Genomic DNA, 14,544 nt, shown 5'->3' with positions numbered 1-14,544 from the left:
ACATTTTTATACATATCCATCCTTTATTTTATTTATTTTACCTCTTTTACTCTCCTCTTTTCAGTCTGCTTTGTTTTGTTTTGCTTGAAATGTGTCTTCAACTGGTGCTTTCTCGGTTTAAACTGTTTTCTTACATGCTTCATAAATAAAGCTGGGTTAGTAATCACTGCATTAGAGGACATCATAAACCAAACACTGTTGCAGACACAAGGACTGAGGACAGATATTTGAACTGGAGAATGACTTTCAGCACGATAACAGTTTAATAATTAAGCTTGTGTCTTGCAGGACAGCAGGGTGTGTGTTGTGTGTAATAGCAGAAAGTTGATGTCATCCAAACAGTCACAGGGAGAGTTTGACTTTTATCAAACAAACAACATAGTTCCCACAACTCCCACCATTTGTTCTTTTCCCTTTTTTTTGCCTTCTCGTCTAACGTGTTGTTTTTCTCCAGATCAGAGCTCCTCCGTCCACCCACATTATCTCACCCACACAGGTCAATGTCCAGAGTCTGAGAAACTAATCCCCCCCTCCCACCACCACCACCACCACCACCAAATCTACCCCTGGTGTCCGCTAGATGTCCCTGTTGGGCATGATTTATGTCCCTGTGGAGGAGCTGAGCGGTAGCAGCATGTGGAGAATCACAGCAACTGGTTGAGTTCCCTTGAGCAACTAAAAGATCTCCTTCTGTGAGCTTTGGCCACCATATGTGCCTGTGATCTTCCAAAACTTTATTTTGCATTTGTCGAAAGACTTGCACACTTGGTGAATTGAACTGGAAATCTGAGGGCGCACAGAAAAAACTGTTGACATATTCTTAAAAAAATAAAGAAAATAAAAAATATTATTTATTATTCATCTCATTCATCCAAATACAAATGGTGCATTGCAACCGATGTGTTGTTATTCTTCTTCTTTACGAGAAACACGCTCCCTCTTGCGAAATCTCCCATTGCCCAACATTACGCACGAACTTCCAAGATTTGATCCAAGAAACAGCCTTAACAGAATAAAGAATTAGAGTCGTATTAAACAGTATTTCGGTGGGTCAGATCTCAGTGTCCGAGCTGCGACTCGCTGCCCCACCCTCAGTGAAAACGTCACAGCTCTTTGACTATAAAGTGTGAGTGAGAGTGGAAAGAGTCCGTGTGTTTGAGGCTGGACTGCGGAGGAGCGAGCTGCGGAGGAGGCGCACTGACTCCAACAGAACAAGTGGATGGAAAGAGCACAGTGCAATGGAGAAAGTGAAGCACGGTGCAGAGAGCGGTGCCCTGTGAGCTGAAGAAGAGGACGAAGAGAAGCGATGCTTGCATGAGACAAGGAGGAATGAGCAGTAGGATAAGGAGTTTTGAGGAAGAGTTGAGATTATTGCCCAGAATGGCACGGATTTGCTCCACTCCAAATGTCGCCAGGATGACATAGCACTTGAGAAAAAAATGGGATTCCTGCAAGAACAGAACTCACTCACGACCTGAATGAAAAGAGACGAGGGATTCGACTCACATCGGAATTTAGTTTCGTGTTGGTTTTTTTTCTTCTTCTTGTACTTGACAAGCCTCGGGTGTGAGTGAAATATGAATCTGGGCGAAGCGCTTCTGTTTTTCCTCCTCTCCAACTGTGTGACAATGACTCTGTCGCTGTCCACTTGCACCACCGTGGACATTGACCACATCAAGAAGAAGAGAGTGGAGGCGGTGCGCGGACAGATCCTCAGTAAGCTCCGGCTGACCAGTCCGCCCCAAACCACAGGTCCGAGCCAGGTACCGTTTCAGGTCCTGGCCCTTTATAACAGCACCAAGGAGCTCATTGAGGAGCTGGGCAGAGACAGGCACCAGAGTTGTGGACAGGATAATACGGAGACCGAGTACTATGCCAAAGAGATTTACAAGTTCAACATGATCAATGGGCTACCAGAAAACAGTAAGTCAACTGTCTTTACTCGTGTTTATCCAGGTGTCTTTTTTTTGTCACATCCAATACTCATCCACTAAACCACAACCTGTATGTTCCAGATATGAGTGATCACTGGGTGGAGTGTGTGCGACTGACAATATTTTCAATTGTGCCATGCGCCACGCAGCCACCATTTTTAGAAACTCACTTGTTCAGATGAGCCTATTAGAGCCAAACAAACTAAAAACCATTACCTGGCCACGGCATTAAAATGATATATATAAGTGAGGTTTCAGTATCAAAACCGGGATCCAGTCGCATCTGTGCCGTCTTTACGCACGGACGCGCCTGCGAGCGTGGAATCGCGCGCAGAGGAAGAGCGCAAAGTAAACAGTCTAATTGGAATGAGCACCATTCCTCATACATACCTCACACCAAAGCCATGGGAACTCCAGCTAAAGTCGGACACATTCCTAAGCGGGGAAAATTCTCAGGCAGTTAAGTCCAGTATTTATTGCCAACTCCAATACCTCATTTCCATTTTCTGGCCGTGAGCTTCCTAATATTTTTCATCCACTGTATACGACTCTCTCACCTCAGTTTCCCTGCTTTCTAGTAGCCGAGTAGCTGCAGCGGCTCAGTGTTATGATCTAATTCCCTTGTTCATCCATATTGGTATTTCCTGTATAAACTATGGTCCATTGATTGTTCCAGAAATCAGAAACAGAAGCCGAGTGCGCAGCAGGCTTCTCCAGGGAAAGTCAGTTTGTAAGTGGAGGAGTTGGATGTGTGCCTCGCTCACGGTCAGAGGTGGGTCAGCGGTTGGTGTTACCCTTTTTTTTTTTTTTTTTAAATCAACAGGTGTTTATGCTGCCCTGTGACACTGAGCAGAGCCTCCAGCATGAGTCCTGAATCAAATCCATTTCACAGGTCCCACAAAAGTGCTTCTGACATTCAAAATACACAGCTCGGGGTTTATCCACTGGTCAGAGGCAGCCAGAGCTCCCAAAACAAACAGAGGTCTAAGGAGTGGGATCAGTGATGGCCAGGTGCCCAGGACACATCACGCTGCTCTCGTACAGTAGGCCGCACTGTAGGTGATAATACTAGACATGATCTAGACTTAGTGCTGGCCCCAGTGTCTGCACAGCCAAGTGTGAAATCAGTGAAATTAACAGAAGGTGCCAACAATAATTAACACTTTTCTCTCCCTTTCCATGATGTGATGTGAAAGAGAGCAGGGCATGTTGCAGTGTGTGTAGGAACATAGAGTCTGTCACCTTGATGGTTCGGCAGTGTTGTTCACTCTCATTCCTCCTGGATATAATGACTTTTACATTCACTGTTTTTTGGAAGGTGGGAGTGTTTTGGAATATGGTTGAGTTTTGCTCCTTTTTTTTTCACGCGCAGTTAAAAAAGTCAAACAGAAACTTTTCTCTCAGACTTGAGCGCGCCACTTGCTCCAGACTGCTCTGGTAGAGCCTGCTACTAATGCAAATCAAGGCATTATCCGCTTAGGAGATGAAGCAAGAGTGAGTCATGGCAGCAATCTAGATCTTCCCTTCCTGCAGCAGACGGCCGCTGTGGCTAAATTCTTTTACCAGCGTAACCCAAATGCTGCTAAAGACACAAGATGGATATTTCAGCTGGAGGATGAACGCTGGCACAGTGACAGTGAACAACAGTGACGGGTTAAAATTAGAACGACCATGCAGTTTCGGTGTAATTTCAAGCCAATCACTGACTCAGTGTTGGATCAGTAAAAAAATGAGGACAGGCGCTGAGGACAGCAGGATATCTGATATATGGGATAGTAGAAAGATGATGTCATCAGAACTAACAGAGACAGAGGTCTTTGGCCTGCTCCCAAAGAAACAGACCCCCTCCTCCTCCTCCTCTTCCTCCTCCTCCTCCCCCCCCCCCCCCTCCTTCCTCCTACTCCCATGCCTCTACCATTTTTGCTTCCTCATCCTTAATCAAATTGGGGGGAGGGGGGAGGGGGGAGATTTTGTTTTTCATTCAAATCAGAGCTCCATCACATTATCTAATCTGTTGCAGTGGCCTGCCACAGTCAATGTTCACACACTGAGGAGCTGAAGATGAGAAATTGGACCCATCACAAAAGCAGCATTTGAGTTCAGCTGAATGAAACGGTTGATGTCAATTTCCTGGGTAACCGGGTGAGTGAAAACCAAACTTTTCCATGAGAGCATTCAAGTTCAAGTCCCAGATGCTCCGATTTAAGTAGATAATCGAGAACTCACATAAACAGATTTCCAAGAGAAATTCCTGTTTGTCCTTCATGAGACGTAGACACCTCAGCAGCTGGCTAGCACCTGCTGCCTTATGCTTCCTATTTCCTTTTTACCTCCACAAGCTCTGGAGAGACTGACATCACAGACAAAAGGGCAGAGAGAGGTGGTTCCTGGGAGTTGTTTTTTTTTTTTGTCAGGGGGCTCCTGCAGAGAAAAGAGGGTGTCAGACACCGGAGGATGAGTCAGGGCATCAGGTGTGGTGCAGGTGGGCGTCTGGGCGAGGCAGTTTATGTGAAGCTTGACTGCAGAGACATTCAAACATCTGTCCCCAGGCATTCTGCACATCTTTACTCACAATTCCTGCACTTCTTTGTTCAAATGAATTGAGTGATACTTAACCGAGTAGTTTTTTTCCTAATTCATGCCTTTATGTGACTGTAAATAGACCTTTGCAGGCTTGTTAATGATTAAGTCCTACAATAAAACTTAATTCTCTAATTGCTGTAGTATCTGTTTGAAGAATACAAAATCAGTAGTCATTTGTTTGCTCCCATGATATTATATTTTTAATCTAATATTTATCAGAGAAAGTTGAACTTAACCCTGTGGGAGCTGAACGTCCATTGATCTGTGCTTCTTTATGTAGGTTAAAGGTCAAACTTACGTCAGCATCCTGAACCTCAGTCTTAAAAATGGCAGCGGACTGAAAATTAGCGAATGCATTTAATCCTAATTATTAAAGCAATCCCCCCTCCACTCACCAACATGGAACAAATTACCTTTCAGACCCTTGGCAAAAATAAGCCATAATGTGAAATCCACCTAAAACCATTGCAGTGGGAAAAATGAGGTCATCCAAAAAGGAAACCAAAGACTTGATTAGAATTTCAAATCTCCCCTCGAAGTGGGGCTTTCCACCTTCTGAGGAGGGGGGCAGCAAGTGAGGGGGAGGACAGAGGAAAAGGCCACTGAGGTTTCCTCCTCATAGATTGTGTGGAAACACTGGACAGATATCTGGTTGGGGATGAATGCTGAAAAGGTCACCTATAAATAGGGAAAGTTGAAAGACAGAAACTTTGTGGAAACATCTGATAATGACTGGGAGGACACTGAAATAGGATTATGGGTCAAATGAATTACAGATACACGGAGATGTACAAGTTCCTTTTGCATGACACAGAAGGAAATAGTTTCCATTCGTCCCAGAACAGCTCGAGGTGCAAATCAGCTAAAGGTGCAATCCCTCTTTCAGCCACCAGCAAATCTGAGGGTCGGTGATAAAGCATAAGCTCAGGGTAGTAAATTAACCGTGGCTTGGCTGTAAATGACTGTTTCCACTTGGCTCATAAAAAGTTTGCTATGTGCTTGTTTTGCTCAACACTGCATGTGCTTGGCCTGTTAAAATAATAAACTGTCTGTATTATGGTATAAAAAGGGAAAAGGCTACGGTGCAACAGGAAGCTTTCTTAGATAGAAGCACAATGTGGCCATTTGTTTAGTCGATTCTATTAAAGGTCATGGTGCAATCGCTTATACGCGCCCACACAGTATGTACACAGCAAGTTATTGCTTGTCAAGCCTGCACGCTGTGAAACTACTATCAAGATGGAATCACCCTCTTCAGTGGTTTCTCAGGTAATGTTCTGCTCCAGCACGTGAGCCCACATGTTCCGGACTAAACCTCTCGTTTCAAGGGAATTCTTGGCTCCCTTCCGAGCCCTCGGAGCACCTGTTGGGCGTCAGAGCTGGTGGGAGGAGGAGGAGGAGCACGCTGCTGTCCCTCTGCAGCCTGCTCCACCACATGGGACATTTGGTTTTCATTTCATGACTTCAACTTGTTGCTAACTCTGATCGCACAAAGCATAAGCAGATGGTTTGTGGTAATGGCTCCCTGGAACGGACTAGAAATAGTTATTAGAAAGAAGGTATTAAAAAATATATTTTTATGTGTAAACTCTGTACAGTGGTAATGGGGGAATCCGTGGCACAAAACCTATCAATAATCAGAGGGTAAACATGTCCACCCTTCTGAGGACGTCAGTGGAAAGTAGGCTTTGATAACAAGTACACAATGAGGTAACAGATGGATAAGAGCTCGGAGGGATTTCGACAAAAGAAACAAACAATGTGGTTGTTTTTTGAGGGAGATATTTAGTAACATCATGAGAGCCACTGTTGAGTCACCATTTCCACTTTGCCTGCAGATGACCTCTCCTACTGCACCAAGGTTACCACCTCCAAGGTATTCCGCTTCAATGTCTCGACCATGGAGAAGAACTCCACCAACTTGTTTCGGGCTGAATTTCGAGCCCTGCGGATCCCCAACTCCGTCGCCAAGAAAAACGAGCAGAGGATTGAGCTCTACCAGGTGCGTGAACTGACCGTTCATTTCCACTGTTAGCAGAGCGCAGGGGGGTAATGCGCTCTATTTCCCTCAGAAGGCCTGTGTAGGTCAGCGAGAAAGATGAAAACATTTATATTAGGGTGTCCAACTCCCTCTCCTTTTTTTTTCATGGGCTGATCATTATTCCATGTGCTTACATTCAAATGGATTCTACATTAGGACAAATTTAAGATCTTGCACAGCCGTTTTTAAGTAACCCTAGATTACATTTCGGCAGTTTCTCCTTTCCTGACTGTCAATCTCAAGGCAGTTGTCCGTCTTTGTTAGATCAAGTAAGGCATTACGCTTTCAACACGGGTTTATACATCTGCACCTGCATGCGTGTGTTTATCAGCATTTTTTGTGAAGCGTGTTAAAGCTCGCATGTGTTAGATGCCTGTGTGTGGGGTGGCAAGGATGGATTTTTTTCCTCCAGATTCCTCATTAATCTCCCATGAGAGACTAGGAGTAATGATCAGGTTCCAACATTTCCTGCCAGGGAGACAAGCGTCTCCGGACTGCATACCGCCTCAGAGGCAAAGCTCTGGCCAGCGCTGAATACAGACTGTCAGGCCCGCAGATTGTTTCCAGGGGCCTGAGAGGAGATAGAGGCACAGTCACCCAATGGGGGAGTAAACGGAGCCGCTCGCTCACCCCCACACTTGAGGTGGGGGTGGGCTGGAGCTGATTGGCACAGGGCTGACGCTGGCAGGCCTCTGGCCCCTTTTTTCCCACAGGAAGGCAGATTAGATGCCGACAATGTTCAGGAACCTAGTTATCCATAGCACTGCAGTGGGACTCAGAGCTCCACTCACCACCCAAACACACATATTTCTCAGTGCAGATAAACACCTTTGTTCATAGGAGTGCTGGTGGACTGTCTGAAACACACTGTTTGAGGCAGATTTTACTTTCCTCTACCATCAGTTTTGTACATCTGGGGTCTCAATATAAGTTAGGACACGAATGCCTGCAGAGATACCAGGGGGCCTGCTGCTTGAACTGTGTGACACTGAGACCAGGAGCCCAGCTAAACCCAAAGATTGAACTGCTGATGTGAAGGACAGCCAGGTTCTCATTGGCAGAAGGGTAATACACAGGCATTAACTTGCAAAATGGGGATATCAACACAGGGAGTCACTTTTTCCATGAAGAGTAGACATTTGGCCCAAGGCATCCCGGAGAGTCTGGCTCAAACAGACAGCTCTGGTTCTGTGTGTCAGTGTGTTTGTGCATACAAGAGAGTTTATTGCAGCTGGGTCACATTTTCAACTTTTCCTCGCAGATCCTCAAGAAAGATGACCCCAAAGCCAAACAGCGCTACATTGGGGGCAAGAACGTCCTGACCAAGGGGACGGCTGAATGGGTGTCGTTTGATGTTACCGAGACAGTGAGGGAGTGGCTAATGTATCGACGTGAGTGAGGACACCTCAGATTTTCCTTGTATCACATATCCTGCCAAAGGGGACGAGTTCATTTAAAATGAAGGATTTTTCCTGGGGGAAAAATGTCAGCTCCTACATCCTTCTTCTTCTTCTCTGGTTTCCCTTCAGAGACCAATCATGGCCTGGAGATCAGTGTGCATTGTCCCTGCCATACTTTCAGGCCCAACGGTGACATTATCGAGAATGCCAACGAGGTGCTGGAGGTCAAGTTCAAAGGTGAGACTGCATTTCTCTGTGATGGGACCAAGTGAGATGGTTTGAGTCTTATTATGGGCATGTCATTGTTAAAATTAAAAAAGGTATCAAATGTCAAACTGTTTAGAACGATGACGAACGACTAGCTAGGCTCTGTCAGAAGACCAACAGCTCACAAATTAACACAATAAAAGTTAGATATAAAAAACTGAAATGTACAAACGACAAAACCACTATTTCTTGGCAGATTTTGTTACCACTGGAAAGAGCCAGGCTGTCGTTTCCCTTCTGTTTTGTGTCTCAATGTTAAGCTAAACCAACTGGTTGCTAGCTTTAGTCTCGTATTAAACACACAGACATGAGAGTGGTATCGATATTCTCATGTAACTCTTAGGCACAAAGCAAATAAGCGTATTTCCCCAAATTTCCAATGATCCCTTTTCCAAGATTTATTGTGTCTGTGGTTGCGTGGTCTGTGTTTGGTCCGAATTAGGCCTCTGCTTTTGATCTCTCAAAGTGAAAAGATGTTCTGCCAGTTTGTGTTTACGATCAAGAGCCAGATAACAATTCAGTTTGTTGGAAACCTTTGATTTGTGTAATGTTCCAGAAAGGCATCTATTGTTTGTGGAAATATTGGGTTTATTCGGATATTGCTGGTTTCAGGATGATTTGTATAAGTGGGTTAAATTATACATGCATTGAATATAGTACTCTTCTAGTCTTAATGAACTCTCAGAGCACTTAACACTTCAGGTCACATTCATCCATTCATCTCTCACACACACGACATGATGGGCAATGTGGGTTTCAGTTTGTTGCCCAGGGACAGTTTTAATGGATTGGTCCACCAACCTTAAAACGCGTGATCGAGTACAGGCCACATTTAAGGATGCTTTTAGGTGGGTTGAGAACTGTACTTAGCGCTGACCACTTGTGATCGGATCACTCAGGCTGGATGTTAACACCAGGTCCGAACAGGGGCCTCAGATTATGGGACGACCCGCTGTACCTCCTGAGCCTGAGCCCGCTCACAACCAGTCGATATAACAGGCTCTGTTTGGGTTGAGGTTTAAGTTTCAATGTCTGTTTTAGATGTTTCAAAAAATAAAATTGCATAATGTTTGAATATATATATAATTACGCTTTGGTTAGTGGAATTTGGCACGTAATGGTTGGTCATTATTTTTAGTCCTACAAATCTGCCTATACAAGAAGCTTTATCTGGTGATGCAGGACTCTAGACTGTGGATTGGATGAAAGTCCAGATATTTTAAAGATAAAATTTAGTCTCTTTTGGATATTCTTCTTAATTTGAATGAAGGCCCAATGCACATTCTATTTCATTCATTGAATAAATTGACCTGAGGCTTATTTCTGAGTACCAGTTAGTCATTGTGAAGGGTGTGTTCTACAATAATGTTTTCTAGGATGACTAAGAATATGATTATAATAGAATAAAACTCACACTACTCACATTATAACACTGATCTATAAAAAGCTTTAGTCCAGTCATCAGGCATGTTTCTCCAGCAGCGAGGCTCTTTGACGTCTTTTTGTTCAGATAATGGGATTTCTTTGTGAGAGGAAGAAAGAGACAGAGCATGGGAATACAATTGATCTGGTATCTCACTTAGCGCTGGAGCCCCGGGCCCTCGGTCCTGGGAACACTCCCGACTGGCTTGGCCACAAGGAATGTGCTGCCACGGTGCTCAGACGTTTGGCCCTGACTTAAAGAGGGGCGTACATATTCACCAGCAGCATCTCTCCTGAGATATGCACTGCTTAAGCTATCAGGGGCAGATTGGATGAGCAGACGCAGGCCCAGGGGGGAGAATGGAGGAAAGGAGGGAGTTCGAGAGACCAGTGTTAAATAAAGAGAAGGAAGAGAAGTGAGCCAGAAATGAACAAAGCCTGGCTTGGAGATTACAGTATCCTTATGTAAAACTGTCCACACTGATTAGAGTGAGGTTTTGGTTCTTGAAGCCCAGGCATCTTTGCAACTCACAACAAAGCTTCGGTATCTTTGTGCAATCATTATTCTCCGCTTCCCCCGGACGAACTGGACTAACTGACTTGCTTCTGCAGGTATGGAGGTCGACAATGACGACCCGACCCGTACGAGAAAACAAAAGGAGCCGTTCTACCCTCACCTCATCCTCATGATGCTCCCGCCCCACAGGCTGGACGCCCAGTCCTCATCCCGCAGGCGCAAGCGGGCACTTGACACCAATTACTGCTTCAAGTAAGGCACATTTCCTCATCCTGGAAAATGTTAAGCACTGTTGGACTATTTTCATCGTCTTCGACTTTCCAAAATATTTTCTCTGGCTGCACCTGCTCTGTCAGTTTTAGAGATTTGACCGCTGGGTTAGTTGATATATTGCAAGTAAATATGGCAGCTATTTTACCTCGAAGGGGGTGACATTTCATTGTCGAGCAGCAGCTGAGGCGTTATGCAATGGAAATAGCAGCTGTCACTTATCACAAACACATGGAAGAAGATGCACAGAATGCATATAAATAGCTTGTTAATCACAGAGACGAGCATTACACAGGTATAAGCTGATACAAGTTGGGATCTGTCCCAGTACTATAAACCTCCTCTTAACACGCCGTCTCCTCGGCGCTGGATATCCGCCGTCAGGCTGACAGACACCTGGGCCGACTCCAAGAGGGAAAATAAGGGCACACCTAAGAGTGGAATTTCTGAACTTCTCTCTCATCTCTGGCAGAGAGGCCATAGGGAGGAATATGTATACAACTCTGAAAATTGTGCGCTAATGTGAAATAAAGAGCCTAATCCTCACTGTCCTCTCTTGTCTGCAGCAATTATGAGGAGAACTGCTGCGTGCGACAGCTTTATATTAATTTCCGGCAGGATTTAGGCTGGAGGTGGATCCATCAGCCCGAAGGGTACTATGCCAACTTCTGCTCTGGTCCCTGTCCTTACCTACGCAGTGCGGACACCACCCACAGCTCGGTGAGTCAAAGTGTCACAACACATAAGTTAGCTCATGCTCCTGTCTGCTACGTGCGTTTGCTGATCCCTGTCTCCTTGTTTTAGCTGCTGAGCCTCTACAACACCTTGAACCCCGAAGCGTCCGCCTCACCCTGCTGTGTTCCTCAGGACTTGGAGCCCCTCACCATCCTCTACTATGTGGGACGCTCCCCTAAAGTCGAGCAGCTCTCCAACATGGTCGTCAAGTCCTGCAAGTGCAGCTAAACATCAGAGCTTCAGGGCCTGTCAAGAGCCACGGGACGTGACGGCTCCCAGCACTACTCAGGAGCAGGTATGAGGGGTTAGAGGGGGGCAGCACGTGCTCCATGAGCGCCTCTTCCCTCTGCTTCAGCTTTTGCCCTGAGCTCTTTCACGAAAAAACAAAGACGCAGTCCGCCACTCTGCTCACAATCATTGGCAGCATTTACCTAAAAGACTTCGTCAAACACCACTTCACTAACAGCGCTCTCAAACCCATCAGACCTCTTATTGACCTTCGACAATCGCCTTTCGACATCAGCGTTTGTCATGTTTTTTCTTTTCCTTTTTTCGTATTCCAGCATTTTGAACAGCCTTTACCTCAGTGTTACGTGACATTCAAAACCAACAACAGAGGAACAGTAATTGATTCTGCATTCTCAAGGACATCAAATAATAGCAGTAAGTAAAAAATGACTGAGAATGCAGACTGAACTCAACACGACAGGAGCAAGTCAAAGAGGGTCAAATAAAAAAAATAAAATAAACGATTGCTCACTGAGAGCAAACAGATCCCTGGGCCCTGACTCACAGGACAACTTCGAATGTCCAAGCTGGAAACTGACGCGGATGCACGCCACAGCTCCCGACACTGTTCATTTAGGATTAAATGCTGTTCAATGAAAATGATCTTTGGGGGTAAAAAAAAGAAAGAAAAAAAAAAAAAATACATGCTGGAAACCAACCTTTATTTCAAAGTAGTTTTTCCATGGTTATGTTTACCTCTGTAATGCAACAGGATGGAGATTCCAGGGATTGTTTTGTTTTAAAGTGAAGCCTTTCTGTTGTATGAGACAATGTACGTCACTAAGTGAACACTTAACTAAATCACGAACTGTAAATGTTTTTCTTATTACTCTTGGAAACACTTTTTTTTTAATTAAAAATGAGACAGTTGGATAGAATCTTTCTATTTTTGTTTATTGTTGAGTTTTTATGTATTATTTGGAGAACTTGATTTTAAAGGGTAGTAGAGTAAATTTAGACACAACCTGTCCAGTGATTGACAACTTCCAGTGTACAGTACATTTGGTGAACAAATACATTTACTGACATGATCAGAATGTTTCAATGTTTTCTGGGTTTTCATGTTAATAACTATGTTTACGTGGACACTAATTCTCTGAAATTAACTTGATTAAGACCCGGTCAAGTAAAAAGCATTTTTCTGATTACCCTGACATAAGTATTCTGACCTTAGTCACATTATGTTGGAGTCTTCACAGCATTTTGTACATAATTGAAATAAGGTCAATAATGTGATCATTGGTGTCCATGTAAACATAGTTTATGTCTCTTGCTACAAACTGCTTAAACCAACAAAAATATCACATTTCCATGCACATGTAAAGAATTGTAAACAATCAGGAACAAAACAGATTAAAATATCAGACTGTAAAACAATCTTGTATCACCACAGATTACACACTTTGGATTCTAATGTTGGATTCTTGTAATACAGCGTGCACTGGTAGTAAATCCACAACATCAAGTTTCACATCAATCACAACAAAAAAATCCAATACCATCAAGTCTAATAAAACCAGTTCTGCCGCATTGAAAACTACAATCTGTGCAAAACCACTCTGATGATAGTCATCAGTTGATATAACAAATACATGCATGAAATTCAAGTATTTCTGAGGTCATCATAAACATCAATCTATTGAGATATAACAGAGATGTATTATTCTGTTTACATGCCCTGAGTGAACTCCCCAAGAAAACACAAAATATCTGCTGGTGCAGCATTAACCTTCATCATAAGCAAGGCTGTGCATAACCATGATTCCTCTCTATGTTATGCTTTCAGCTACAGAAATGGCCGAGATGACCTGTTGATAGACAATGTACAATAAATACAAACTGATGCAATAACAATAATTTACTTATTATCCAGTCATATTAAATTTGGTCCATCCAAGGAAAACAACATCATCCACAGTTTACAGGGACAAGCTCACTGTATTCTCGATATAAAACATAAACCCCGACATCATGCTGGTAAACACGGAGCAAGGCAGGGAGCAATTGTGTTTGAGCTCTAACAATCGGAATTTCCCTTTAAAGCCTACGAGCGAGGGATGCTCTGGTTTGACAAATCCCTCGACAATGGCAACAGAATCTGATTTGGCAACTCTTCCAACAAGGACGGGCAGTTGGAGGGCCTAAGACCAGAAGCCACGCATGAAAGCAGTTTCTCTGTGTGCTCACCAGTAATGGCAGCAAGATGAGAAGCGATCCTTATGCTACTTCCCCAAAAACCATTTATAACCAAAACCCCCATCTCAGCTGTCTGAATTACATTTTAGGAGGAAAAATGTCTTCTTGAATGACTCGCGGTGCACTGAATGAGCAAAAAATGAAATGTTGAATCCTGTTGTCAAAATACCAAAAGGGCTCAAAGAACCATCTGCTGACGTCTATCTGTCAATGAAATCGTTCTGTGGCATCAGTAGCATGGAGGGAATGAGGGCGGGCAACTGTTGGGATATCGACTAAGTGCAGCCAATGGGGGCAGAAAAGGCCATCTGATGTTATGCTGCGCAATAAAAATCCAACCTGCGTCAAAGCTGGGAATTCCTGGCCTGGCAGACTGTCCGCTCGCATTTCTGTGGCTGTATCACCGAGAAATTAATAGGACCCTGTTCGATGTCTGGCATGCTTTCATCTGTTGCTGTTGTCCTCTCCCAGAATACACCTCTGGCGAGGATGTAGTTACATGCAGAGGCACCTGTCAGGCCGGCAGAGCGGCAGGACGTGCCCCTGGTCGCTTTCGTGTCATCTGTGACTTGGCTCCTCGCCCTGGAGCAGCTTGCGGTACGCAGACAGACCTGGAGAGCAACACATGAAAGAAAATTTAGTGCCAGAGGTAGAGAGGCAGTTGAACGTTTTCCTCGTGTGTACACAAGGGTTTTTATGTCAAACCTGAAAGAGTTTTTCTGCAGATGAGCCAACTAAAACCCTCCTGGTAAAGCTTCTGTTGATATTTTCAGTTATTCACGGTCAAGGTGGTTACCCCAGCAGATCTGAGCGCAGCCAGCTCGGTGCTTCGCCTTTTGTGCGACGGACCCCCTCACTCTCGGCCCGCTCGCCCCTCATCCTATCGACTGG

The 14,544-nt window shown here is 44.4% G+C and overlaps 2 protein-coding genes across 3 annotated transcripts in view; one reads left to right on the top strand and one right to left on the bottom strand.

Moving 5' to 3' along the window:
• Positions 1-1,065: 1,065 nt before the first annotated feature.
• Positions 1,066-12,313, top strand: tgfb3 (transforming growth factor, beta 3). Of its 2 annotated transcripts, XM_034577253.1 has the most exons (8): positions 1,066-1,923; positions 2,611-2,706; positions 6,356-6,519; positions 7,820-7,949; positions 8,088-8,195; positions 10,260-10,416; positions 11,001-11,154; positions 11,239-12,313. In XM_034577253.1, the coding sequence occupies exons 1-8, from the start codon at positions 1,578-1,580 to the stop codon at positions 11,395-11,397; spliced, it is 1,314 nt and encodes a 437-aa protein (XP_034433144.1). In that variant the 5' UTR covers positions 1,066-1,577; the 3' UTR covers positions 11,398-12,313. The 2 variants fall into 2 exon arrangements, with proteins under 2 accessions (XP_034433144.1, XP_034433145.1); XM_034577254.1 differs by lacking the exon at positions 2,611-2,706 and having other exon boundaries at positions 1,078-1,923.
• The window catches only part of ttll5 (tubulin tyrosine ligase-like family, member 5), a 54,003-nt gene continuing 51,658 nt past the window's right edge, over positions 12,200-14,544 (bottom strand). Inside the window, 1 exon segment of the mRNA XM_034577243.1 lies at positions 12,200-14,264. Coding sequence (XP_034433134.1) covers positions 14,212-14,264 — 53 coding nt within the window. The 3' untranslated portion in view covers positions 12,200-14,211.

This window comes from Hippoglossus hippoglossus, chromosome 22, assembly GCF_009819705.1.
Source record: "Hippoglossus hippoglossus isolate fHipHip1 chromosome 22, fHipHip1.pri, whole genome shotgun sequence".
In the NCBI taxonomy this organism is placed as follows: domain Eukaryota; kingdom Metazoa; phylum Chordata; class Actinopteri; order Pleuronectiformes; family Pleuronectidae; genus Hippoglossus; species Hippoglossus hippoglossus.
The sequence above is the reverse complement of the archived record's forward strand: the minus strand, read 5'-3'. Positions and strand labels throughout refer to the sequence as shown.

Excerpts from the sequence above, each read along its gene's own strand:
- tgfb3 (XM_034577253.1), top strand. The coding sequence starts at position 1,578 with ATGAATCTGGGCGAAGCGCTTCTGTTTTTCCTCCTCTCCAACTGTGTG. Across the intron at positions 6,520-7,819 it reads AGAGGATTGAGCTCTACCAG|ATCCTCAAGAAAGATGACCC; the intron begins GTGCGTGAACTG and ends TTTTCCTCGCAG. Across the intron at positions 7,950-8,087 it reads GGAGTGGCTAATGTATCGAC|AGACCAATCATGGCCTGGAG; the intron begins GTGAGTGAGGAC and ends GTTTCCCTTCAG.